The sequence below is a fragment of the Podarcis filfolensis genome, assembly GCF_964270895.1.
Source record: "Podarcis filfolensis genome assembly, chromosome: 8".
Classification (NCBI taxonomy): domain Eukaryota; kingdom Metazoa; phylum Chordata; class Lepidosauria; order Squamata; family Lacertidae; genus Podarcis; species Podarcis filfolensis.
Genome location: NC_139611.1, coordinates 61,451,370 through 61,479,085, shown reverse-complemented (window position 1 = coordinate 61,479,085; position 27,716 = coordinate 61,451,370). Strand labels below are relative to the sequence as shown.

The 27,716-nt window shown below is 44.3% G+C and overlaps 1 protein-coding gene across 2 annotated transcripts in view; it reads left to right on the top strand.

The window, feature by feature from the left end:
- The window catches only part of LOC310767924 (protein argonaute-1), a 46,064-nt gene extending 18,348 nt beyond the window's left edge, over positions 1-27,716 (top strand). The window contains exons 2-19 of one of the 2 annotated variants that reach the window (XM_083625521.1): positions 572-761; positions 3,661-3,781; positions 4,510-4,691; positions 5,307-5,443; positions 6,266-6,400; positions 6,632-6,719; positions 7,287-7,434; positions 9,908-10,027; positions 12,090-12,212; positions 13,245-13,378; positions 14,244-14,428; positions 15,877-16,036; positions 17,891-17,981; positions 18,577-18,771; positions 19,663-19,797; positions 20,141-20,242; positions 20,882-21,081; positions 22,841-27,716. In XM_083625521.1, coding sequence (XP_083481647.1) covers positions 572-761; positions 3,661-3,781; positions 4,510-4,691; positions 5,307-5,443; positions 6,266-6,400; positions 6,632-6,719; positions 7,287-7,434; positions 9,908-10,027; positions 12,090-12,212; positions 13,245-13,378; positions 14,244-14,428; positions 15,877-16,036; positions 17,891-17,981; positions 18,577-18,771; positions 19,663-19,797; positions 20,141-20,242; positions 20,882-21,081; positions 22,841-22,949 — 2,555 coding nt within the window. In that variant the 3' untranslated portion in view covers positions 22,950-27,716. Of the gene's footprint in view, positions 1-571; positions 767-3,660; positions 3,782-4,509; positions 4,692-5,306; positions 5,444-6,265; positions 6,401-6,631; positions 6,720-7,286; positions 7,435-9,907; positions 10,028-12,089; positions 12,213-13,244; positions 13,379-14,243; positions 14,429-15,876; positions 16,037-17,890; positions 17,982-18,576; positions 18,772-19,662; positions 19,798-20,140; positions 20,243-20,881; positions 21,082-22,840 lie in introns of both variants that reach the window. The other variant, XM_083625522.1, reaches the window with a different exon arrangement.

Below are 27,716 nucleotides of genomic sequence, written 5' to 3'. Positions count from 1 at the left end.
GGGTGAGCTCCTGTTGCTCGGTCCCTGCTCCTGCCAACCTAGCAGTTCGAAAGCACGTCAAAGTGCAAGTAGATAAATAGGTACTGCTCCCGTGGGAAGGTAAACAGCGTTTCCGTGCGCTGCTCTGGTTCGCCAGAAGCGGCTTAGTCATGCTGGCCACATGACCCGGAAGCTGTATGCTGGCTCCCTCGGCCAGTAAAGCGAGATGAGCACTGCAACCCCAGAGTCGGCCACGACTGGACCTAATGGTCAGGGGTCCCTTTACCCTTTACCTTTACAACTCCTTTGGCCATGCTGGCTGAGGCTGATGGGGACCTCTGACGTGCCACAGGTTGACCACCCTTGATCTAAAGCATTGGTCTTCAACTGGTGGGTCTGGGCGCATTACCAGGTCACAGCCTGACCTAGGATGGGTCACAATAGCAGTACCCCATTGTGCAAATACATGGCAACATATTAAGTAATGGGTCCCCGGATGTGTGTGTAGGCTAAAGTTTGGTCCTCAGTTTGGAAAGATTGAAGACTACTGCTGTGACATTTTAAAATATCCTCTCCTCTTTCTTTTGTCTAGCAACCGCTGCAGGCACTTACCTGCCACCCCTGCAGCAGGTATTTCAAGCTCCTCGCCGGCCCGGGATAGGAACTGTCGGGAAGCCAATCAAACTCTTAGCCAACTACTTTGAAGTAGACATTCCCAAGATTGACGTCTATCACTATGAAGTTGACATCAAGCCAGACAAGTGCCCTCGCAGAGTCAACAGGTAAGGCAAGTATTAGCGTTTAGCAATTTCTCCTCTTGTCCAGCCCTTTAACTGGGAAGAAGCCAAAGGCCTTGGAGAAAAGGCATGCAGAGCCCTGCATCTCTTCTCCTCCCCCATCCAGCTAGTTCTGAGAGCCCCACTTCCAAGCACACCTGTTGCAGCTCTTTCTGCCCAGTGGGATACTTGGCACTATTTAGCTTTGCTACAAGTGAAGTTGCCGCTTTTTGCACAGGTGGGAGCTGACCCTGCAAGCTGATGCTTGGACCGGCAGCGAAGTGGCTTTCCTGCAGCATCTCTCTCTTCCTTCCTCTCCGCCCACACTGGGAATTCAGCCTCTCTCCTCGCCCCATCTCTGGCCATGTGCTGGCGGTGGCGGCTTGAGAGATAACTGGGCTTTGGGCTCTATCACTGGTCAGCTTACAGCAGCTGTGTGATCTTGGCTGCGGTCCCAGGCTTTTAAAATAGCCATCCTTAGGCTTTGGGCAATTGTACTGCTGTTTAAAACTCTGCTGTTCGTTTAATTCTTTGCTTGGGAAGGTCAGTATTGAGAGTTATCTGAATTAAAGAATGAAAATTCTGCAAGGAGCACATGCGTAGAGCAGCTGATTAAATTTTGTACCTGTTCTCTTTTAACTTGCATAATTCTGGCTTGGCTATCCATGAAGGCGTGAGAGACCTCTAGAGGCTCACTCTCGCCCGCTCCTGGATACCAAACTCAGGCTTCTGAGATGTCAGCTGAAGGCATTGTAGAGTTGGCATGCTGGTCAGATATTTCAAGACTGCTACTAGGTAGAGGGCAGCGTAATTTAAAAATAAAAATTATGGTGCCATTTGTTAGCAAGGACAGGAACATGGGCTACTTGTCCCCTAGCCTTGCAGCAGTCAGGGGCAAGTGTGCCCCCACTGGCCACCTGCTTATAACTGAAAGCATATTGCAACTAGGAATGCAAGCAGTCATCAGTGGCACAGGCCAACATGTCAGACTAGGACCAAGGAGGGGACACAGGTCCAAGTTCTTACTTATCCATGAAGTTCATTAGATGGACAGGTTGTGCACAGCCAACCTCACCTGCTTCGTGCAGTTATTGTGATGGTACATTTTTTTTTTTTGGTGGGAGAAATTTATATATCGCCCTATCCTTTGGGTAGCATGAAGTAAAAATGCAATAACATTATTTATTACCTTAAAAAAAAAAACTGGCAGTCAGGCCAGTTACAAATAAAAAATAAAAAATAGTTAAGTGGAGAAATGGTTGATCTTCTTATTTCCTAATGGCAATGCTTTAAAGTCCAACCCTTCAGATGTTGTTGGACTACAGTCGTCTAACAACATCTGGAGGGCACCAGGTTGACCAAGTCTACTTTAAACATGCTTGACCATGACTTGTCAGTATTTGCCTGGTCAATGTTGCTTTTGATCATTTCAGGGCATTACCCATAGGCTTAAGTAACTTTTATGATAAACATCAAAATTATTCAAATAATTTTTTTTAGAAAACTAGCTGCACTCTGTGACACACTTTTTATGAGGCTACCATTGAACGCAATTCAACAACTGCGACGAGTGCAGAATGTGGCAGCCAGAGTGTGGAGGGGAATAGAACTCAAGCAGGTACACTGGTTGCCAGTTACCTTCTGGGCACAAAACTATGTGCTTAAGACAACATTTAAAGCTCCGAATGATCTGCAGCCCAAATATCTGAGAGAATGCTGTCTCCTGTATCAGCCTACCCTGCATTAAGATAAGAAGAGGCTTTCTGGGTCATCCCTATGTTAAATGAGATGCATAATGCAGGGATGCATGGTAGAGCCTTAATGGTGGTGGCTCCATGTCTGTGGAATGACCTCTCCTGAACTGCATCTCACCCTAGCTGTATATTTGGGAGGAAGGGTGGGATATAAATGAAAATAATAAAATTTGTTTTGATGCCAGATGAAAGCTCTCTTTTTGGTAGGCCTTCTATTATAAATTGCATGCATTTATGTAATTTCCGAGAATGATTTTCAAAAGTTTTTGCTGCTTATTTTATCCTATATTGCCCTTTTTTTCTTTTTTCTTTTGGTAAACTACCCTGTGACCATTTTTGGTGAAGAGCGATAAAGAAACCTGATAAAGAAACAAATCATTTACCAAGCATTCTACCTCATTTTTGCCACTTCAGGTTAACCCATCTGTCTCAGTCTAGCGATGAAAGCATTAAATTCTGTCACTTTTGCTGTGTTTCTGCAGAATTGTGGAGTTCACAACTACCTCATTGGCTGCTGGGCAGTGTTTGTGGATGGGAATCTGTGATGCGGGCTGGAAAATGTCCTGTTCCACAAGTTCATTAATAAGAGTGAACAAATGCCTGTTGCAAACACAACGTTAAACAAGCCTGGCAATTTATGATGGTTTTTAAAGCTTTGTTTACTAAATTTCAGTAAAATAAACATGCTTTATTAGATTGCTCTCTAGGGCATTAGTAAATTTTCTAATGCAGTCATGGTGGTCTTTTTTCCTGATGCAGATCACTATGATTTACATAAGGAAAATTTTCCAATTCAATTCAAGTTACATCACTTATGGGAATGAGGGAAAATACAAGATCAGCCGAGGTGATTGGCCAAGCAATACAAAGCTGTTATATTAGATAGTCTTGGTAAAGTCTAGGTGCTTAGCCTATTGCACTCATTTACTCAGCAGAGTAGTACCTTCCACTTGCTGCATGTTAAGGCTTCAAATTTTCCAGCACCATCCACTGACCCAAATGATCCTGAGTTCTCCCTCACGTTCTAGCTTGGCTGCTCCCAGTCCAGTCATACTTCTGGTCCTAGTTTCTTAATGGAATTGTGAACCCGCTAGCCAATCCTTCTAGCTTCTCTCTTCTTCCCCCTCCCCTCCTGGTCTCTCTCTCTGCAGGGAGGTTGTGGAATACATGGTACAACACTTCAAACCTCAAATCTTTGGAGATCGGAAGCCGGTGTACGATGGGAAAAAGAACATCTATACGGTCACTGCCCTGCCCATTGGCAACGAAAGGGTAAGAGGGCAGGGTTCTCTTGGGTGGTTGGGCTTCCTCAGGCACCCTCCTTTTTAAAGCCAGAAGGATCAGGAGAATTAAGAAGTTGCATTGGTGTTCCCTTCTATCCCTGCTATCCATCCAACATGGCAGTGACTGAAAATTACATGTCAGTCACTTGACATCACCTTGATGTCTGGCGACCCAGCTTCAGAGGAAAGAATTGGGAACACACTCTTAAGTGTGTTTCCAGTTCTTTCTCCCTTTGTATCCTGACTTGAACTCAAGCCCCTGCTGAAAGGGACTTGCAAAGCACTGTGCTTTCAGCTGGAATTGTGTTTAATGAATGCCAGAGACAGCAGGAGCTTAACAGCAACTATTTCGTTGTCTGAAAATGACTATACAACAGGCCTAACAAACTCACTAATGCAACTAATTTTTCTTCAATCCTTCACTCTTAGTTCTAGTTACATACCATATAAGGCAGGGGTTCCAAAGCCATAGTTCCATGCCATACCATATAAGGCAGGAGTTCACAAAACTCTGGACCTCAGGTACTCCATGAGCTTCATTCAGGTGGCCCATAGCATGTCTGAATTAAATATTCATATTTATTTTTTAAATGTTTCCTTTATTTCTTTCCTTGTATTTTATTGTATTACAACCTGACTACTGTGGAATGCAAATCATAACACACAATAAAAGACAATTTTAAGAAATTGATTTATTTTTCTGTCATTTGTTTGTAGGTTGACTTTGAGGTGACAATTCCAGGGGAAGGCAAAGACAGGATATTCAAGGTTTCAATCAAGTGGATGGCCATTGTGAGCTGGCGGATGCTTCACGAGGCCCTGGTGAGCGGGCAGATTCCTGTTCCGCTGGAATCTGTCCAAGCCCTTGATGTTGCCATGAGGCACCTGGCCTCCATGAGGTAACTTTCTTTTGTGGTCAGGGATTTAGTTAATTAAAAAAAAAAAATAGGGAAGGTGCCCAGAACTCTGGGCACATCTTTTATCCTGTTTTTACACAGATACATTACATCCATGAAGCCAACATGGCCTTGGGAGTTGTATTTTTGTGGAATTTTCTGTGAGGGCGTAGCTCTCTCATGCCTCTTCACAGTCTTCAGCTGGTGTCTAAAAGAGTACAGTGATGGTGCCTACATAATATCAATAGGCAGGGTGTTCCAAAGCACAGATGCTGCCTCATTAAAGGAAAACGACTGCTTTCAAATGCGGAATGGACATCGCTTGGCACTTGTAGAGGTGCAGGTTCCACAGATTGAAGTGATTGGATTGGCATGCATGGAGCAAGGAAATCCTTTAACTTGCAACTTTGAAGACTGCCCGCCCCAATTAAATAGTGCCTAGGTATGAGGAAAGAACTGGGCAAAATTATGCTAGTGACAAATCTTTAAGAAGATTTGAGGCCCAGGGACATTCTTGAAGGGTTTTTGTGCCTCAGTCTAGACTTCAAATATCAAAGTTTGCTGTCCTACATGGGTATAGCATGGGCTAATGTTCTTCATTTTCTTTGGCCTCCCCAGGTACACGCCAGTGGGCCGTTCCTTCTTCTCTCCCCCTGAAGGATACTATCACCCGCTGGGAGGCGGTCGGGAGGTCTGGTTTGGGTTCCACCAGTCTGTCAGGCCCGCTATGTGGAAGATGATGCTGAATATTGATGGTAACTATATGCATGCAGTAATGTAACCCTGTAACTGTAAAACATTCAGAATACCCAACCAGAAGTCTGTGACTGAAAAAAGATTGTTGGCAATGCCTCTTAGGTTCTATGGGGCCCTGTTCACCAGAGGTGCCTGAATTAACTGTTGTGATAGGTTCACTGGAGAACAAGAACCTGGTCAGATGTAGCTTGCATTGTGGTGATTATTTTGACAGTTCACAGGCACAGGTTTTCTGACAGCATGCATGGCTGGTGTTTCCCTAAGCAGCTTCATAAAAGGAAGAGCAAAAATGTATTATATAAACATAAGTAAACTTATCTGGTTCTCTGCAAGTGTTGCATTGCTTCTTAAAATGTAATTTTTCTAGAGCATTTGAGGAGGGGGTTCTTCTTTGGTTCTTGTTTTTATTATGTATTTTGTGTTTATATCTTGTATTTTTATGCTGTGAATGGCCCTGAGATCTACGGATGAAGGGTGATATACTACTTCTAGTAGTAGTAATCATCGTCGTCGTCATCCTGGTTTCGTTATGGAGTATTTCCATGTTTTACCACTGGTCATTTGTTTATCTCACAGTTTTCTCTGTCACTTTCCAAACTGCAAAAATTTCATTTAAAAATGGATTTGTTGAGCTAGGGTGACAGTACTTAAATCCATGTCAATTGCATAAACCTAAAGTTCTGGTATGTGCTCGAACCCCTCCTGCAAAATGGTGGCAGTCTGGAAGCACCCCTAGAGAAAGAGAGTCAAGAAATGACCGTGATGCTTGTGCTGCTGTTGCCTGGACTGACCTGCACTCTTGTCTGCTCACTCCACAACAGTATCAGCGACAGCCTTCTACAAGGCCCAGCCCGTGATTGAGTTCATGTGTGAGGTGCTTGACATCCGGAACATTGATGAGCAGCCGAAGCCCCTGACTGATTCTCAGAGAGTCCGTTTCACCAAGGAGATCAAAGGTAAAAGAGGGCAGAGACTCTAAAAGGCCCTAGTTGGCAAGTGGTTTTCTTTCAGGGCCGCAAAGGAAATAGATGCAAAGCAGAAGGCAAAATTAAGAGGGGCAATATTTTTGAGGCCGTGGTGGAAAGTCTGGGACACTCTATCCCTCCTTTGCGTTCTGTGTTTTATATGTTGACTGGATCAATAAGCTGATAAATGGATTGACATCAGATGTCTTTCTCTTTTGATAGGTTTGAAAGTGGAGGTGACTCACTGTGGGCAGATGAAGAGGAAATACCGTGTGTGTAATGTTACTCGGAGGCCGGCTAGCCACCAAACGTAAGGCTGTTAGCTTGGGGGAAGGGGAAGAGACACTTGTGGTGTGTGTTTGTGTGTTTCGGGGGGGGGGCTGTGTTACCTTGTGACATTTAGCATCAGTTGGGTAGCATTTAGAAAGGGGAATGAGAAAAAACACTGTTAGTCTGGTGATGCAGGAAGCCTTGGGAACTGACTGATGGGCACTTTCTTGGGAGAAGTGTGCACTGCTGCTAGGTGACTTGTTTCACCTGTCAGTGTGGGGAAAGCTGTCCTGAAGGTGGAATTAAGAGCCAGATGAAATCTTGCAACTTCGCATAATACAAATGTTTTGGAATTGTTGTTTGTCCTGCCTTTGTTGCCCTATAGGGCAAGAGTGCTCTTCCAGATAGCAATAATGCGGTAACGTTGGGGAAGCATCACAACTTACAAAGCAGAATGATGTGTGGATGGTCCAGCATAAATTCACCACTAATGCGCAATACAAGTCATAGAGTTCACCTGCAAAACCAATCAGTCTGGAGAGGCTCGAGGTCTTTTTCCTGGTTTTGTACCGGGGTCACTAAACAGCTGTGGATTTCTTCTGTGTAGGTTTCCTCTCCAGCTGGAGAGCGGTCAGACGGTGGAGTGCACAGTAGCGCAGTACTTCAAGCAGAAATACAACCTCCAGCTCAAGTACCCCCACTTGCCGTGTCTTCAAGTCGGCCAAGAGCAGAAGCACACATATCTACCTCTGGAGGTGAAAACTCATTTTTGGAATGGGATGGGGAAGATGGCTTTGAAATTCCACAAGGCTTTGCTGTTATAGTGGGGGGGGGGGAGTGTGTGTGTGTATGCGCGCGCGCCCTTGCATGAGCAGTTATGTTCTGTTTTGTACTCTTTCTTGTCCTTTTGAACCTTTTTCTTGTCCTTTTGAGAGCCAATGTGGTGTAGTGGTTAAGAGCGGTAGTCTCGTAATCTGGGGAACCGGGTTCGTGTCTCCACTCCTCCACATGCAGCTGCTGGGTGACCTTGGGCTAGTCACACTTCTCTGAAGTCTCTCAGCCCCACTCACCTCACAGAGTGTTTGTTGTGGGGGAGGAAGGGAAAGGAGAATGTTAGCCGCTTTGAGACTCCTGAAGGGGAGTGAAAGGCGGGATATCAAATCCAAACTCTTCTCTTCTCTTCTTCTTCTTTTGTGCTTTGGCCTCCAACTGTTTTAAGACTTTTAATTTGTACTGAAAAACAAATAAAAAAAAGAAACAAGAAGTGCCTAAACACACAGACACAAAACAAAACAATACAATTTTATACACCGAGAATAAAAACATATATAACAAATATATTATAAATAAATAATATATATAATAAATATATAATAAAAAAGAAATAAGCTGACTTTTCTTTCTTTCCCAACCATGGGACTTTGACCAATCTTGACTGCTTGCTTTACACTTAAAAGTCCCATGGATTTCTCAGCTGGTTAGAATGTGGTGTTGATAACACCAGGTTTGCAGGGTTTGGTCCTCCATATGATCCAGCTGCATATTCCTGCATTGCGGGGGTTGATCAATGATCCTCAGGGCCTCTTCTGACTCTACAATTCCATGAATCTTGCCCTCTATGTTCAGAGCAGCCTGTCACATCTTCTGAAATTTAACTTTGTTGTGTTTTGTTATCCTGCTTTTCAGACAAATAATGTCTTCCAAACAGAAAAGAACCACAAGCCCAACCCTCAGGCTTATAGACTAAAAAGACAAGATGCAGGAAGGGAAAGCAGGTGGAGAAGGAAAAGGAGGGGACAATCTTTTTAAATCCTTCCCCTTAGCAAATGGTCTGAAACTAATTGGAGGCTTATAATCTTGCCCATTCACCTTGCCTTTTAAAGTCCCCTTTGTGAATAATTTCAATGTGATGCCCCCATTCCCTTCTCCCTTTCCATGCCAAGTGCTCAGCACAAATTCTGCCTGCTTGGCTCAAATCAAGGGTAGGCAGGACTCAGTAGTGACTAGTGGATACATGGTGGATTGGAACACAGGAAGCTGCCAGTCACACTGGTCTGGTTCACACATACTGCTAAAACATAGTTTGAAATGAACTATGGTTTACCATGAACAAGTAGCATGCTGGTGCATGCCAGTGAATTGCACCTGTTTTGCACCTCCCTTTCCAGAAGTGGGCAACAAAACCACAGAATGGCTGACTTCACCTAATGTGTGAAACAGCACTCATTGTTTCTCTGCAAACTACTACTGGAAGCCAAGGTTTTGGTTTTTTAAAAGGAACCCATGAATGCTGGCTTGCACAGAATGCCAAGTCGGCTTCTCCATGCCCCCCCCCAACTATGGGAAGGGAGGAGCACAGCGGCTTCTATTGGGCAGCATGCACTAGCACACTGCTTGTTCATGGTAAACCATGGCTTTGTTTCTGACCATGGCTTAATGTTCACGTGTGAACCAGTGCCCAATGGTCTCTTACTGGCCCCTGATCATGGCTGTCTTAATGGTGTGTCCAAGATTCTGAGAGGGCTGTTAGTACAACAGTTTTACAAATTGAAGTGCTCCATTATCACTCACAAAATCTATGGGAAATTGGCTCCCAACTCAAGAGCTATTTGGCTGTATTTGCAAGTTTTCCATAGCTGTGGTCATGCAAAGTTTATGTTTTCCTCTAATGTACCGTATTTTTTCGTGTATAAGACTGTATTTTTTCCTAAATTGTTGAAGTTTAAAATAAGGGGTCGTCTTATACATGGATAGTGTACAGTGCATTTTCTTAGAGTCCCCAAAAACAGGGGGCGTCTTATACATGGGGAAAAATACAGTATAGCCTATATGAATCTCCTTCTGCATTGCAGTCCCCCAGAGAGGCCCTGTTTTGTGTTCCTCTACCATTGGCGGTTAAGCTGATTGACACAAGAATCAAGGCCTTCTCTGTAGTGGTGCCAGCTTTGTAGAACTTCCTTCTGAAGAAGGAGCAGCAGTCCTGGAGTACTGAGGACTCCTTGTTTCTCCAGGGGGTTGGGGCAGGCTGATCCAGATTAACAGGAAGCTGCTGCTGTTTTCCATAAGTGTTCTTATATGCTGCTGACGACAGCATATTATTGATCTGAGTTTTAAGTGTGTGCTTGTTTTACGCTTTCATTGTTGTCCATCTGGAAGACCAGTATTGGGGCCAAAGGGCAAGATAGTAATTTAACGAAAACAACGATTAAAAATAAATGTCTTTGGCAGGTATGTAACATTGTGGCTGGCCAGCGGTGCATTAAGAAACTAACGGACAATCAGACCTCCACCATGATCAAAGCAACAGCGAGGTCTGCCCCGGATAGGCAAGAGGAGATTAGCCGGCTGGTATGTGCCTCTTGTCTTTTTGCTCTTGTGGGAGGGAAGCAGCAAGCGCTTGTGAGCTTTCTGTTCTTTTGGGCTGGCAACTTGCGAGTGAGGGTTTGTGAACTGCTGCTGAGGACAGTGAGAGCTTTATGATTTAGTGGTGCAATTCAAATGGGGTTGGCTGGGGCAGAGATCTGCCTCCACCCAACCCTATAACAACTCGGGTAGTCTCTGCCAGCAGAGTTATGGCAGAGTCTCTCAAAGCCAAAACTCATGTACTTTAAAACTTCAGGAGTTCTAGGTTGCTGTCAATATTTGTATCTCTTCATATCTACCAGAATTTTAGGATGGGGCAGGGCAGGAAGTATGGGGCTTTCTGAGTGTTTAGCCACAAAAGCTACAAAACCTTTGACCTAAATCCCTCCAGATCTTATGGAACCAGTGATGAAGTGATGCAATCCTGCCATTACCTGGGTAGAGCTTTCTGCGATCCATTGACAGATCCCAGCACCATAATCATTTGAAGTGTTCCACTAGGACCTTTCACAGGCCAGACCAGTGTTATTTATCCTGAAGACTGTTGGCTGCCCATGCTTTGCTTAAACTATTGACTATATTTTCCACTCCTACGAGTAGTATTTCTTTTTTGCCAGTGTAGCTGTTGGAAAGCCTGTTCTGTTTGGATAAATATATTTTATTATATTTATATATCATTCTTCCAGCCAAGTTTAAATTTTAATATTACAATGGAAAATGGGAAAGAGATGTGGAAAGGAAACCCCTTGAGTTAGTTTCAGCAAAAAAAGAGAGAAAAGGTTCTTTTAAACTCACACATTGTTGATACCTCACTCTAAGAACGCTTAATATATGCAGTGAGTCCTGTATGTTGACAATGTGGGTGCCCAGAATTGGGCACATACGTACATATGTGGTGGGGATGTGATGTCATACAGGTTTTTGGGGGGGAAATCTTACTGGAATGTAGTAAAATAGTAAGCTACTACATAGATCCTTTCCTGATACTGGCATTGTTAACTATATTTGATGACCAAAATTCAGATGAGCCATATAAAGAGGTTTTATTGATGTTATTGGCTGCAGCTAGACAGGTAATAGCAAGAAATCAGAAAACGAGAGAGAGGGACATTTCAGGAATGGAAAATTTTACTGTAGCAAAATGCCTTACTGGAAAGATTGACGAAGCAAGTACAAATGATGAGACAGACAAGCATGGAAGGTGATTTTGTAGGGTAGTTCTTTGGGTTCATTCTACGGTTAGGAAGTTGTGAAACTGGAACCTCAGCAGCAGCTTCACAATAACCTTACCGGAGAGACTTGGTAGTTTGATATGAAACAATACATTGCTATTCATATTCTTCCTATGTATTATGAAAATAAGAATAGTGGCACAAAGGGTAGCATTGTATACCTCCCATGAATTCTATGTATTGTAATTTTTGTGTGTTATTATATGTGAAAAATAAAAAGTAAAAAGTTATTTTTGCAGTATGTATACATAGATCAGCTGTGGGCCATTTCTGGCCTGTGAGTCTAATTTGGCCTGGCAGGGGTCCTAATTAGGCATGTGAGGCCATTTGTCCCAAACCACACCCACCTGCGCCACACCTGACATAATATGTGAATTCAAATGTGGGGCAGATAAAGACTGGCTGCCTTAGAAGTTCCTGATGAGAATTCCCTAGTGTAGCTGGTGGGGCTTTCTCTTGGCACCAATCAGCTGATGAGCACTGAGAACAAGCTCTTTGGAGGGTGCACTGCTGGTACCAATCAGTTGAGTGGAGCTGAGTTATCTCCTTTGAAGTAGTCATCTGATGTCAGAGTTGACCTGTGGTGGGTGGGACAGCTGAGGAACCAAGTCGATAGCCAGCTTCAGCTCTCCACCATGGACATAGACAATAAAATAGGAAATTCTGTTTTCAGAAGGAGCCCTTCAAACAAAACATAAGCACCAAAGCAGAAAGATCAGCAAAAAGCCAACTTAGAGCAGCATAAAGCACAGCAAGGGGAAAGTTGATGCAGAAAGTGAGGCGCTCAGTAAAATGTAACCATCCTTGTTTTTCAGATGAAGAATGCCAGTTATAACCTGGACCCATACATACAGGAGTTTGGCATAAAGGTGAAGGATGACATGACTGAAGTGACTGGGCGTGTCCTGCCAGCCCCAATTTTACAATATGGAGGACGGGTAAGCATCCAAGGGTCTCTCAAGTGCTCATGGTGGTGGTGGGGTGGCAGATTCTCTTGGAGTAATATCTAAGGAATGGGCATTTTGACACCTCCTCCCCAAAGCCTTCCATCAGTCACCATATAAATTGTGCTTAATTCTCAGGATTGTGGGTTCACATTGGGCAAAAGATTCTTGCACTGCCGGGGGGGGGTGGACTAGGTGACCCTCGTAGTCCCTTCCAGCTCCACAATTCTATGATTTTATGACTATGATGTTTTACGGGTGAAATCCTTTCAAGATGGCTTACAGCATAAAATTATATCTGTCGCACCACAGGCAAGGACACAAGAGAGGGCCTTCTCAGGGGCTGCTCGCAATGGATTGTGGAGCTCCCTTCTAGGGGAATCTAGGCTGATCCCCTTTTGCTTCCCTTTTGCTGGCAGGGAAATATCTTGGTTTGTTTAGAGAAGCTTTTGGCCGCTAACTGACGATTTTGGCAGGGTCTTCTGAGGGCGGGTGTTGCACATTTTGTTTTGGTGCTTTTAAATAGTTCTAAGTGTTTTAATTTGGTGCTGTTTTTAATAGGGAAACTTGTTTATTTTTATTATTTATACTGATTGGTGGGGGTGGCCACCAATTTGTATGGCTTTGAGAGAGGATCAGACAAATGCATGGAGCGCAAGCTACTAGCCACAATGGCTATATTCTGCCTCCCCTGTCAGCGGCAGTATGCCTCTCGTTTACCAGTTGCTGGGAGTTGCAGCTGGGCAGAGTGCTGTTGCGGTTCGGCCCAGCTTGTAGGCTTTCCACAGGCATCTGACTGGCCACTGTGAAAACAGGCTACTGGACTGTATAGACCCCTGGCCTGAAATAAACAGTTAAGCTTGGATATTGAAGCCAGATGAACCCCAGCCCCCCCCCCCTGAATTGACTAGCCATCCTCTAAAATGGTTATCTGTGTGGGCAAATGTGTAGGGCAAATGATTCCCAAACTCCCCGGTAGGTGGTGTTTATTTTGAAAGACCAACCCACCATTTTCTTTCCCTGCAGAACCGTGCCATCGCTACACCCAACCAGGGGGTATGGGACATGAGGGGGAAGCAGTTCTACAATGGCATTGAGATCAAAGTCTGGGCCATAGCCTGTTTCGCCCCCCAGAAGCAATGCAGGGAAGAGGTTCTGAAGTAAGTGAGTGGTATGTTTGTGGGTGTGGGGAACTGGATGTGGCTACAGAAGGACAACGGCTTAGAGTCACTCTTCTGCAAGCAAAAGGACCCAGTTTTAATCCCTGGCATCTCCAGTTAGAGTTCAAAAGGTGTAGGTGATACTGAGTTTGATGGATCAATGGTTCGTCTTGGTATAAGGCAGCTTCCCAGATTTCTAATAGGGAGCTGGATCAGATATTGAAGCAGCAGCATAATGTCTTCTGGTAGCCCACCTCCTTCAAAATGTATGGGGCAGTTTTTTGGGGATGCCTCTGGAAAACTGGTGTTGAGAAGCTGGCAGCAAGCTACAGCATCTGCTGTAGAACCTGGGGCCTTGTTCCTGGGTATTGCAGGGTTGTCCCTCCCATCCAGGGCTATGGGCGATTGCTTGGAGATGGTTCCTTCATGCCTGGGTGGGCCACAGGTTCCCCTCCCAATGTTGTTGGACTCCCATTAGCCCCAGCCAGAGTAGCCAGTGGTCAGGGATGATGGGAGTTGTAGTCAAAAATACAACAGCTGGAGGGCCACTGGTTCCCTTCACTGCTTCCTGTGGGCTTAGGGACAACTAGCAGACTTTTGAGATGGATTTTTAGTTCTCCGTCCTGGACCCAACACACCCCTCAGTGAAGTGATGAGAAACCTGTGGCCCTCTAGGCTGCAGCTCCCATCTTTCTTGAGTGTTGGCTCTGCTGGCTGGGACTAATGGGAGCTGGGAGGGCCATGGGTTCCCCTTCCCCATCCTATGCAACAGCACTGCTTGTTAGAGGGATAACCAGTCATAATAAACTCTACCTGCATCCTCTTTTCAAACCTCATTTTCTCCCCCCCCCCCCCCGTGCCGTAGGAACTTTACAGACCAGCTGCGCAAGATCTCCAAGGATGCAGGGATGCCAATCCAGGGCCAGCCATGTTTCTGCAAATATGCACAAGGTGCAGACAGTGTGGAGCCCATGTTCCGTCACCTTAAGAACACCTATTCAGGGCTCCAGCTTATCATAGTCATCCTGCCAGGGAAGACGCCGGTGTATGGTATGTTAACGGGAAAGGAGGGAGTTGCTGGAAGGGGGGAGGACAAAAGGGAATTTCTGTCCATTGAACCCTTAATAATCCAACACTTCCAGTTGCCAATTTCCCCTTCTCGGACAAGGTTTTTGAGTGGGCGGTTGCAGACTAGATCCGTGTGCTCTTGGAAAAAGCTGATTTTCTAGATCTGTTTTAATTGGGGTTTAGGCCTGATTTTGGCACAGAATCTGCTTTGGTTGCCCTGTGGTTTTTGAAAGAAGGACAGTAAACAAATGTAAATACTACGACGACTACTACTACTATATATTTCTTTTTAAAGGACAAATCGTGCCTTTGAACGTAGAAAGTTAGTGCAGCAGGGACGTGACTAGGCTAAAACCCCTTTTCTTCAGAAGTTAGATTTTTATGTTAAGTGTTAAAAAGATTTATCCCACACCTTCAAAGTTAGTTGGCTTTTTCTGCGCCAAACAAACAAATAACAAGCACAAACAAACGGCCTCCAATAAAAGTAGAAGCCTAGGATAACTTAAAAACTGTAAAAGGTGTTTGAAAGCCTGAGAAGGGACAACAATAAAGTGGGAGCCAGACAAGCCTTCCTCAGGTAGCAATTTCACAAGCAAGGTTGCCACCATTGAAAAGGTACTCTCCGTGGCTTCTGCTGACTGCCTTACTTAAATTGGACATCCATGGGAGTATGGGAGAAGAAGATCCAACCAGTATCTTGGTCTCATACTGTGTAGATAAGCATCACCCCTTTGAACTGAGCCTGGAAGTGGACAGGGAGCCAATTATGTTGTTTCAGAACAGATGCAATAGATCCCACCTCTTGGGGAGAGCTGTGGCTGAGTGGTAGAATGAAAAAGTGCCAGGTTCAACTGCAACATCTCCAGGCACAGTTTGGAGAAATGCCAGTCAGTATAGACAATACTGAGCCAGATGGTTTCACTTGATATAAGGAAGCTTCCTGTGTTCTTAAAGCAAAGTGTACAGGAAGTGTTGAAAATCTGGTTGGCCAATGTGAGAACAGGATGCTGGACTTCATAGGCCTTTGGCTTGATGCTGCAGGGTGCTCTTCTGTCCCTGTTAGCCATCTGGCAGTTCTGCACTAGTTGAGTTTCTGGACTGTCTTCAAGGTCAGCCCCACATGGAGTTTATTACGGTAATCCAGCCTCTGTAGTTACAGATTTTAGGAGCATATTTTCAAGGTGAAAAAAAGAAAATTAAGATTTGTGGCATTTGCCCCCCTGCGCTGTCTGTAGTTTGAAGTGCATGTAGGTCTACAAACCCGCATGCTTTAAAATCAGCTCTGGAATTCTCAGCCTCTCTTAAAGCTATTGCCTTATCCCTCCACATATCAAATAGAAACCTTCCCCAGATATGTTCCTGCTATCCTTTTCAAGGAGAAGCCGCAAGGTGCCTGTTGCTTTAACAAGCTTTGACTCTTCTGTCTGCAGCGGAGGTAAAGCGTGTGGGGGACACGCTCCTGGGGATGGCTACCCAGTGCGTGCAGGTCAAGAATGTTGTGAAGACATCGCCACAGACTCTTTCCAACCTCTGCCTCAAGATCAATGTCAAGCTCGGCGGGATCAACAACATCCTGGTGCCCCACCAGCGGTACGTTTGCCAAGTGGGATGGAAGGGAAGTACCTTCACTTGAACCCCCCCCCCCGCCCAGTGATGTTGTAGCTCACACAAGGACACCCTGCTACCTGGCATAACTGAACAAGAACACATGATTAGGGATGTAAGAAGACATTGATCTCCATTTTGTCCTGTATTGGTTGCATGCAGCTGTTTCTGTTCTGCCATTCATATTCCACCCCAAACTATGCTGTTCATCTCCACATCCACTGTGGTGAAATTACGTGACACACGTAATTTTTGTAAGCTACACTGTCGTTCCGTCGTTCCACCCCATTCATTTCAGTGCAAAGTAAATGAGGCGCAAAACGGGGTGAGGTGGGGGAATTAATCAGTTGTGTATTGTTTATGGATGGAAAACAACAACTGCAACAATGAATACTGATCCTATTTACCGGATTGATTTGCACCGGCAATTTCTATTCCCATTTCTGTCAGAATTCAGACATCGATACTTGTGACCCTGAGAATCTCAGCTTTGGCTCTCATTTAGAAACAAAAAGTGAAGCTCTGGCCCCAGTAGTCACACCAAGCACTTGGGCGCAGAGCGTCCAAAAGAGAGTGGGAGAGGGAGAACTCAAGGCAGACCAACGTACCATATCCAAAGCCCTATTGGACTTGTGCCTTCCTCCCTTTCCCCCAGTCTTCTGTCAGCCTTTTAAATACACATTTCTCTCCCATTGAACCCAAAAGAAGGGGAAGATGCCAGCCACAAGGCTGCTGGTGTCCTCCACCCCCAACCCCCCAGTTCCCAAATCTGAAGATAACGTTAGGAGAACAGGAGAGCTTGGGAACCAGAGGATCCAAAGGCTCCTTTGAGTTGCCCCTACATCTGAAATGCAACCTTCTTTGCCTCTCTCCACTGCTGAAGCACTAGCGGCCAAGGAGGTGACTGTGGTTGCAAGATGGGTGCCTTTATGGGCGGACCTCGTCTACCTAGGGAGATCTGTGATATCCTATGGCCCCTGGGATGCTCTCCCAGGGACCACAGGAGTGCAGCCGCAAGATGTAAAACAAAGGAACATATAATCTGCATCCAAAGAACCTTCCTGTTGAACTGAGAAATTTGATTCTTTGTCCTAGAATGAACTACACATAGTAAGTGGAATTATGTAACTGCTCATTTTTTGCCCTGTTCATAATTTCCAATATTTTATAGGCAACACTCTCCACTATTTCTCCAGTGCTTTGCATTTTTTAATTTAAAAAATCTAGTTTGTAAACCAAGTTTACAGTCCAGATTTTTTAAAAAATGCAAAATTACTACAGAACCATAACTCTTACAATTAAGCAGTAATAAAAGGGTCACCTGAAATGTTTTATGGCTTAAACATTCAGCCAGTTATACAACTACACTGAATACTTTATGAGAGCTTTTTTATCAGATTTCTCATCGTTTTTATCTCCAGCTGTTACTCTGGTTTTTTAAAAATGAATATGAATAAAGAAATATATTAAGAAGAAATGTGGACAGTTTAGAAAGCAGTAAGTCAGCCCGGAGGAAGAGCTTACTGAAAATATCAGGATTTCTCTTGGCAGTGGAAAATCACCAGTGAGGGAGCCTGATGAACACACTTTCAGGAGTTCTTTGGGACTTGGCTTGGAATTTCGGGGAGGAGACGGAGATAAAAGCATGTAACTCTGATTATACTGCTTGTCAGTAACTTGCTTTAACAGAAGGAAGTAACTTGCTTTAATTTAGCTACAAAACGTTGGACGGCTAGCTTTTGCAGAAGGGTGTTCCCCACAAAATGCTAGTTTTTTTTTAATAAAAAAAAATCTCTGGTTGTATTTGGTACTAAATCTTCTACTCAATCTTGTTCCCAGGTCTGCTGTCTTTCAGCAGCCAGTCATATTCCTTGGAGCTGATGTGACTCATCCCCCAGCAGGTGATGGAAAGAAGCCTTCTATAACAGCTGTAAGTTTTACCTCTCAAATGTTGTGGTGTGTAATAGGCTGGCTCGGCCCCAGGCCACCAGGAAGGGAAGAGCCATAGTTCAGAGATGGAACACATGCTTTGTGTGCAGAAAGGCCCAGTTTCAGTCTCCAGGGAAGTCTGGGAATGCCTCCTGCCTGAAACCCTGGAAAACCATTGCCAATCGGTGTAGACAATACTGAGCTAGATGGACCATAGCTTTGGTTCGGTATAAGACATTGTTCTCTGTGCCTGTCTGGAGCACTCGGCCACCACCTCAGATGTGCTCCAACCTGCTCATTCAGGATGGAGTTCAGTGAGAGGCTCACATACGTACATTTGCCTTGTGTCCATGTAGCCTAGCACAGATGTCTAGGGAGCTGCCTCTTAAGTCCCCTAGCGTAGGGAGAGGCAGTGTTGTCTTCAGCCTGTTCTCTCCCATTTGTCTTCACCAGTTGACAGTCCTTCACTTTCCTCAGGATTGCTACCCACACCCAAGCCTGACAGAAATAAAACAGGGTGAAGTTCTTAATAATAATAACAATTCTCAGTTTCAGTGGCATGCAAGTTTCACACTTTTGCTCTTTATGGGCTGCAGGTGGTGGGCAGTATGGATGCCCACCCAAGCCGTTACTGTGCCACCGTGCGGGTTCAGCGGCCCCGGCAGGAGATCATAGAGGACCTGTCGTACATGGTGAGAGAGCTCCTCATCCAGTTTTACAAGTCCACTCGCTTCAAACCCACCCGCATAATCTTCTACCGTGATGGAGTGCCGGAGGGACAGCTCCCACAGGTGAGGGGGCCTCTTTTCCTCAATAGTACCAGCGGGAATGGATCCTGCGCAGGAAGCTTCGTTCACATTAGGCGGAAAGGACAGAGGTTTGCAGTAGGTACAGGTTAGGAATTGCCCAGTTTAAGGTGGGCTTCAGTAGTAGATAAGTTCTGTTGAATTTGACTAACTGGATTTTTGTAAACCGCTTTAAGATTTTTTACAATCAAGTGGCGTATACATTTTATGAAATAAATAAAGGTTCATTTAGTCTAGGTCTGGGTGACCTGTGGCTTTGCAGATGATGATGATGGTGATTATGATTTTGTTGACAGCCATAACTTCCACCATCCCATTTGTCTTGGTTGCTGGGGTTGATGGAAACTGGAGCCCAATGACATCTAAAGGGCCCCAAATTTCCCAGCCCTGGCTTATGGGAGACCCAGAGGCAGGGCACAAGGGCAACAGCTACTGATTTTCAGGAGTAAACATTTCAGGAGGGTCCATTTAGGTATTAATGGCTGTTGATAGGCCTCTCTCTCGTCGTGATTTTTGCCTCCTCCCCCTTTAAAGCCACCTTAAGCCTGTAGATGTGCCTACAACCTGGGGCAGCCAATTCAGTAAATTAACCATACATTAGTCTTACAAGGTGCCATATCTTTTGTTGAGTTGTGCTAAATTCACTTCCAGTCCATTTTACTGGGTGAAAAAGTTTACAATTGGCTGTAATCGTGCCTTAGAATAAGGTGGCCTCAAACTTTTTTTAATTAAAAAAATGTTCTTCATATGATCAAGCAAAAAATAAAAATAAATGGCTCAATGAATAGATTATCTTTCTAGAAACAGAAGTGGGGGCAGCATGGTGTTTTCTTTTTCCTTCTACCTTTTAAAGCATTATGGCTGCTTTTCTCTTAGATCCTTCATTATGAGCTCCTGGCCATCCGTGATGCCTGCATCAAATTGGAGAAGGACTACCAGCCAGGCATTACTTACATTGTTGTGCAGAAACGACACCACACTCGCCTCTTCTGTGCAGATAAGAATGAGAGGGTGAGGATCAGTGATGGGGCATGCTTCAAATTAGGTCTTTTGGTTGTGTAAACACAGATCAGCGAGGCTAACAAGTGGCAATTGTGGAACTGCTGATAGCATTAATAAAGCCTGAGAGGTTTAAGATACGAAGCTAATTTAATTATTCTCTTTTATTTTGTTTGGCACAGCAGTTCCCTAACTAACTTGCTTGAGATCCCTAAAGGATAGTGGAGGCATCCCAGGCAATTGCTTATTCTTAGCATTGCTTAACATCTTTCTTAGCATCTTGCTTAAACATCCCAGACAATTTCTCTTGCTAACAGCATTTATGCTTTTGTTTTCTTTGTAATAAACTCTGCAGATCGGTAAAAGTGGGAACATTCCAGCAGGAACAACAGTGGATACAAACATCACTCATCCGTTTGAGTTTGACTTCTACCTGTGTAGTCATGCTGGCATTCAGGTACTGTGTATTAATCACCTTTTTATTTAAGGAGAGGAGGTGATTTAGATAATAGCCAGAATCCCAGAGTATACTTCAGTTTTCCTACCCCTATAATCCCTGTTCTCTTTTTGTGGAGGGAGGCAATAGCAAGGAAGGAGCTGGTGAATGGGCACCAGCTTATTGTGGCTCCCTGAAGCAGAGGTTCTATGGGGGCTGTAGATCTGGGGAAGGAGCAGCAGTTGGCTCAGTTGACCACGAGGAAAGATAAAACAAAGGGACCAAGTTGAGACGGTGGCCTCTGGGTTTTGTGGGTCACCATAGTGGTGGTTGGAATTTACCTAGAGGTTCTTGAATGCACAAAGCACTTCATATTAGCTCAGTAATCCATACGTCAGCATGGTAAGATGTTGATATTACTATATCCATAATGCCAATGGGGATTGGAAGCTGGGGGAGGTCTTGTCTAAGGCCACCTAGCACAGGGGTGGCAAACCCATGGACCAGATTGTGTGTGCATTGGCTGCTTTTGCATGCAGCCTTTGGACGGAAAAGGTTAGCCTCTACCCCTGTAGATGGACCATCTTTCCACTTCACTTAGGAAGTTATCATCATTCCTCCCTGTGTACCCTACTGAGTCCAGTTCTTCTTCCCATCCAGGGTACAAGCAGACCTTCCCATTATTACGTTCTTTGGGATGACAACCGGTTTACAGCGGATGAGCTTCAGATTCTCACCTACCAGCTTTGCCACACTTACGTACGCTGCACTCGCTCAGTCTCTATCCCAGCACCAGCATACTATGCCCGCTTGGTGGCATTTCGGGCACGATATCACCTTGTGGACAAAGAGCATGACAGGTGAGCAGCTAGGTGTCTGTACATGTAGTACTTCTACTTGTTTGTTTCCATCCGTGGAGCAGGATAGACTAGGGCAGTTACGTGGCTCCACGGTAACTTGTTTTCCTTCACCATCACCACTGTGTGGTGGAAGCCCAAAGACACCTGGGTTTGAATGTGTGCCTTCGGTTCTGAAGGAACATATTTGTATGTCAGGTACATCCCATTTGTAGAGTCCCTGATGGGTTGATTGTCGCATTATACCACCAATAGGCATGGTGCTTTACGGAGCACAAGAGGGCAGGTCGCTGCTCGAAGGGGTTGCCATCTGAAAAACAACCGAAGGAGGGGAGGGGAAGTGGGAGGCAGAAGAGGGAAACAAGGGAAGGGTATATGATTATTTCAGTTACACATACCTAGGGTTAGATGCATTGATAGTTCTTCGCAGAGTAGATCCATAGAAATTAATGGGCCTGAGCTAGTCATGTGTATTAATTTCATGGATCCACTCTTGAGTAGAACTAGCACTGGATAGGGTCCTTAGGCTTTGTTGAGAAAAGGGCAGGGTTGATGAATCTGTGGGCCTGCTAGAGTTGCCGTCATTATTGGGTACAGGTGGTAGGCAGCATGGATTCCTCCCTCCCCCCCCAGCCGATTCTGTGCCACGGTGTGTTGGTAGCCAGCCTGGCCAATGATCAGGGATGGTGGGCTTTGTACTACAGAGAATTTGGAGGGCTACTGATTAGTGAACCCAAGATAACAGAAATGGCATTATACACCCCCTGTTTTTACTGTGCGAACCAGTGAGACATACAGCCTGAGAGAACTGAGGACCAGTCAAGAGACCTGGAAGGCCGCATTTGGCTACCTGTCCTGTGGTTCCATACTTCTGTCTTAAAACATAATATTATTGAAAAATAAATTTATTACATCGTAACTTAACTTGTCAAAAAAGGCACTCAAAGGCTTTGCAGTCAGCCAGATGCTGGAAGCTTAATTGTTAAAGAGGTGGTGCAGAATGGGGTGGACTCGAGAGAGCTCAGTCCCAGGTAGAACATCTCACAGATGTTCACTGTTGAGATCCTTGAAGGTTCTTCCTTGCCCGGCAGCAGCACCAATGATCAGTGATGAGCACTAGAGAAGATTCCGCAGATCAGACTGAGCTGACCGGAGGTCAGAGTTTGGTCTTTAGTTTTCTAGGTGCAAATAATTTATTTGCCCCAGAGAAGTGTTATAGCACACCTGGCAAGTCCTTTCTGTGCAGCCATACTTTATACTTATTCTTGGCTATGTCTGGATATTTGTGATAAACCACAGAGCCTAGGGCTTGCTGATCAGAAGATTGGCAGTTCGAATCCCCGCGACGGGATGAGCTCCCGTTCGGTCCCAGCTCCTGCCCACCTAGCAGTTTGAAAGCACGTCAAAGTGCAAGTAGATAAATAGGTACTGCTCTGGCGGGAAGGTAAACGGCATTTCCGTGCCCTGCTCTGGTTCACTAGAAGCGGCTTAGTCATTCTGGCCCGGAACTGTCTGCGGACAAACACTGGCTCTCTCAGCCAGTAAAGCGAGATGAGTGCCGCAACCCCAGAGTCGTCCGCAACTGGACCTAACGGTCAGGGGTACCTTTACCTTTACCTAAGACAGTTTTCTGCTAGGGCAATACTGATTTGCTTGCAGGCTTCTTACCTGGAATGGAAGCAATTCATAAGTAGTGGTTTTATATGTTGACAACTAATGCTTTGTTCTCTTTCCCCCCGCACCCTGTTTCTTCCACTTTCAGCGGAGAAGGCAGTCACATATCTGGCCAGAGTAATGGTCGAGACCCTCAGGCCCTCGCCAAGGCCGTACAAGTTCATCAGGACACTTTACGTACCATGTACTTTGCTTGAAAGTATAACTTTTTTTACCTCACTCCAGAAAGCTTTCAGATTTGTAGGAGCCATAATTTAAAAAGAGGAAGCATTGGGAGCACCTTGCGGGCATCCAATGAGAAATCACTGCAGGGCGCAGATGGCGTTGGAGGCAGGAAACCAGCATCCTCTGGAATGAATGCAGGAGAGCCACTTAACCGGATGAACACACCTTTGTAGTCTTTGTTTTTCAGGCTTTCTAGTTACCTGACCAAACACACTAAGTATTTAAACCAAGGAAGAGATCTGACTTCCTGTTAAGAAAAAAACAAAACGGTTTTCATTATTGGGACGGGGGGGGGGGGGACGCAATATTAGACTTTTTCGACTGTGAAATAACTGTTTTGGTTCTCCAATGCCAAATCAAACGCTGGTAAGATTTTTGTTTGTTATTGTTTGGGATGGGTGGGGGAAATGGGATTTGTAGAGCCTTAAAACAGATGACTAGATTTATAAAAACTAATATTTTAGGATACAAGATGCTTTAATTGGTGAAGAAGAAGAAAAAGCCAGTAGTTTATAGATTAATTTTAACACTCTTACCCTTCCCTATGAAGAAATTTTCTCCCCTTTATATATAATAATAATAATAAATAATAATAATAATAATAACGTAAGGCACCCCCAGCACTTACCACAATGCCGAAAAGGAAACTTGTCTTCCGCCTGTTTAAAAGTGGGATAGCTGCTGCCCTTTTAATGCAACAGTCACATACTCAACTGTGGGCGAGTGCCTTACTGCAATGCTGCAAAATGTTGATGTTCGTTCACCTTTCAAAGGAAAAGAAAAGCAAACCAAGGATACTCTTGTCTCGGTGGTGGTCCAAAAAATCTCCATCTTGAAGGTATTAGGAGTTCTTTTTTTAACGTTCACAAAGCTTTCAGTTTCATGTTAGCCTCACAGCCTCACGATGGGTTAAAATTCTGTGCACTTTTAACATGACATATGAATTTGGAGAGCTGCTGATAAAACCTGTTTTTGTTCTTTTGTTTTTATTTGATGTTGATTTTATTGTTCCTGATGTATTTCTTGAGTGGATTCTTTTTTTAAAAAAATTTTAATTTAAAAACTACATTTCTAACAAACGGGGTTTTGCAAGAGGAAGAATGTTTTTGCCTGCCCCATGAGCACAAACGAGAAACTCCATTATCAATTGATGTCCTGACTTTTTTTTATATGCCGATGAAATTTTTTATTACCAAGTGTTATTTTTATACGGTGCCGAGTCTTATTGCCAAAACTTACTCAAATCACTTATATATTCTCAGCGTTTACATCACAATATTCCCCCAGCAGCCCCCTCATACTATGGAGTTTTCCTATAGCTTATGTGGTGGGTTGCGTTATGAGATTTTTGTTTGCTTTGGCAGCATGTGTACTAAAATGCAAGTGATAGAGATTAGCGAGAGGCTGGCTGCTTTTCCATTAATTGAGGTGCAATCCACAAAGTCTTTATTTTTCTTTCCTAAAGTTTTAGGTCCAGCATGTTCTCAAAACTGCCCTGATGGTTTCTGCTGCGTTTAATTATTGCCATCCTCATGCAAATAAACAAAACCCCACTTGGCTTTTCCTTGGATCAGAACAACAACATGCACTTTGCTATCTATGTAGACATAGTTCGTATTCACAAGACAAATCTATACTGTCCCACCATGATGTTGAATTTCAAACGTCCTACAAGAAGCTACTTGTGCTTTCAAGGCTGAAGGTTCTCTGGCATATTCTGTTACGGACACAATCTTGCCATTTTAGTACAAAAGCAGGCATGTGGTGAGAGAAGGAAATGTCACCTATCCTCAAGCCACATTGCCTCTTCAGATTATTACCTTAAACTGCCAAAACCTTCTTTAAAAAAGGAAGGTTGAACCTGTGCAGCCATGCCACTCTCTTTGTAGGCACACCCTGTTAAAGCATATGCTTTGCAGCTTGTGAGGCAATACTGATTTTACCACTCAAGCTTTGAGTGTCAAGTCAGGTATCCCATCCTTTTTATTTTCACTCCTCCATCCCATCCCCTTCTCTCTCTCCAAATGCTATTTTTGGGGCAGAATGTTAACCCATCAAAATGCTATGCAAAAAAAAACAAAAACGTGCCACAGAATGGAGCACTGTTGTGTTTTACATTACTTGGGCATTATGGCTCATATTCTTTAGCCAGGTCCCAAAGAACTGCTGTAGGAATGCTCCAACATTGCTTGTGTGCAGCTGCTGAGATTTCTGACCTTGAGCATCAGATCTCCACTTCATATCACAACTGGCTTTTAGCCCTTCCCCAGGTTCCAGAATGGTTCACCTGCTTCACTTGGGAAGGTGTGTGCCTGCTTACTGGTTTTTGAAGCACAAGTCCAATGCACTATTGGCTGCACACAGTGAGATATGCAGTTCTTTGGATCTTTGACTCTTCTCTCTTTCCCCGCTGGTTTCCTTTTCCCTCTCACTCAGCTGCTTTGTATCCCGCAAGGCTGGGAATTGCTTTGCTTTGGGCAGAGTCCGGTCAGCAAAAGCATCCGTCTGGAAAAGCTGATCTTCTTAACCAAGTGCCTGCATGGGTAAACACATTATCATCTTCCAGCATGAACCTAGATTATGAGCCCTGCGTTTTTCAGAAAGAGATGTTGGAGAGTTCCCCCCTCTTACTTGGGCTTGTGAGTGAGGATGCTTTTATTTCTAGAAGCAGCTTTTTTGAGTTCTTTGCATCCCCTTCATGTCCTCTGCGCCGCTGTCTCTGTGCTTGGAGTGGGATTTGTAGGTTCAGTCACCAGCATTGCAACTAAAATATTTGGTCCAAGATTCAGAAGCGTTTTGAGCAAAAATGACTTGGGCATTTGCAGAACTGGGGGGTGGGGGAGATGGAGGGAATTTGAAAAATATTCAGCTTTGTTTTGAAAAAAAAATTGCTTTAAAACAAACACAAACCTCCAGGACTTGAATTGTTGTCAATGGATTCTCTTTTTCAGATTTTTGCACTCCGCTGTTAAGTAGCTGCTTTGAATGAATTGGTGTTGGCATGACCTAATGAGACAGGCAGCTAGGGCAGGCTTTGCCAACCTGGTGCTCTCCAGTTGTTTTGCACTGCTTTGAGTTGCCTGGGGAGTTATAGTGCAAATCATCTGGAAGGCACAAAGTTGCTGAAGGTTGAGCTAGAGGAAACTTACCTGTTTCAAAGCGCTTTCTGGCCCATCCTTCACTTCTCCCTCCCACCCACCTGGTGCATGCGGAATTTTCACTAAGTGCCGTAAATGATGTCATTGCTGCACCCTCTATGGAACAAAGTTTCTGGGTTCGGGGTATTTTCCCTCCCCCGCTTTAGATGTTCTACTTAATGAGTTAGATCTCCCTGCATGTTCTGTGTACTAGAGGCTCCCTGTTCCATTCCTGCTTAGGTTTGGCAAAGCTGTATATTATGTCCTCTTGATAGTCCACGAGAGCACATAGGAGGTGGCATTCTTTTTTTTTGTACCACAGACTGCCCACTTTGGGGGCGTTGCAAGGCTACCAATAAGATATTTGAATAGGCATTTTGGAGCATTTAACCTTGCACCTTAAGTCTGTCTCTTGTCGCTATGTTGCCCTTCTGCAGCTGAAAATGTTGCCAAATTCTCACAGGTGTGTGTGTGTGTGTGTGCGTGCGTGTGTGCTCGTTTGCGTGAGGGTTGGGGAGGCAGCATAATTATGTAGCTATCCGTTGTTCGCTCTTGTTTTTTATTTTACCTGCACTGCTGCTAGTTCCAATTTAATGCTTATATTTGAGCAAAAGACACTGGGCTGGGTGGAAGAGGATGATGAAGAAGGCAAGAACCTGTGCCGCGAAAGATTGCAAGGAGCAGTACAAAAACTAGGCTGGGATTCAAGGTGGCCCTTAGGTTTGTGCCAAGGGGCTTATATGAGCCCAGTGGAATATTTAAACACCCCCCCCCCCACCAATTTTATAAACTGCAGACCCTAATGTCATGTCAAAAGCTACTGTTGACAAAATGAAATTGATAGGATGTAAAATAGAGGTATGGTAACCATCTTTTCATTTGGTGGATGCAAACTTTCTGAGTTACACACCACTCTTCAGGCAGAGGATACACAGTACAGAGGGCAAAGCTGGGTAAATATGCAGCGACATCTAGATATTGTCTCTAGTGTAAATCCTTACGTGGAACCAGAGGTTCTCTTTAGTTTGGAAAATGAGCTGTTCTCATCTGAAGAATTCTGTACAACTGTAAAACACGAAAAAATTCTCTGGCTACCAAACATTTGTCTGAAAAAAGGAAAGTTGCCGTGCCTGGTTTTTGTATCATAATCCTTTTGGGACCAACAAAGCAGCTTCTGTCTATAGAAAACTGATGTTGTAGGAAAGCCTAAAAGCGTCAGCATTGCAAGGATTCAACAAAGAATCCCTTTTTAATATAATGTTCAAAGCAATTTGGCAGCAAGGTGCAAACTTGTTGTGTTGGTCCTATCTGGAGAGAAATGTGAGCAACATGGCAGAACAGCAATAAAAAAAGTGAAACCCGTATCATGTGTGCACATGTAATTTTGCACTTCCAAGAAATTGTGAAAGTTTTAAACTGATGGCAACTCTGGTTTGTGTTCAAATTTTTTTTTAAAGAAAAACTGTTACAAGGAAGCGTTGAAGTGTAAATAGAGAATGTTCACAAAACACGCTATTGGTTGAGTTTTGTTTTCTTGTTTGTGTTTTTTTAATTTGAAACTGAACATTGTATGGTCCATTTATTAAACAGATTTGAACAACT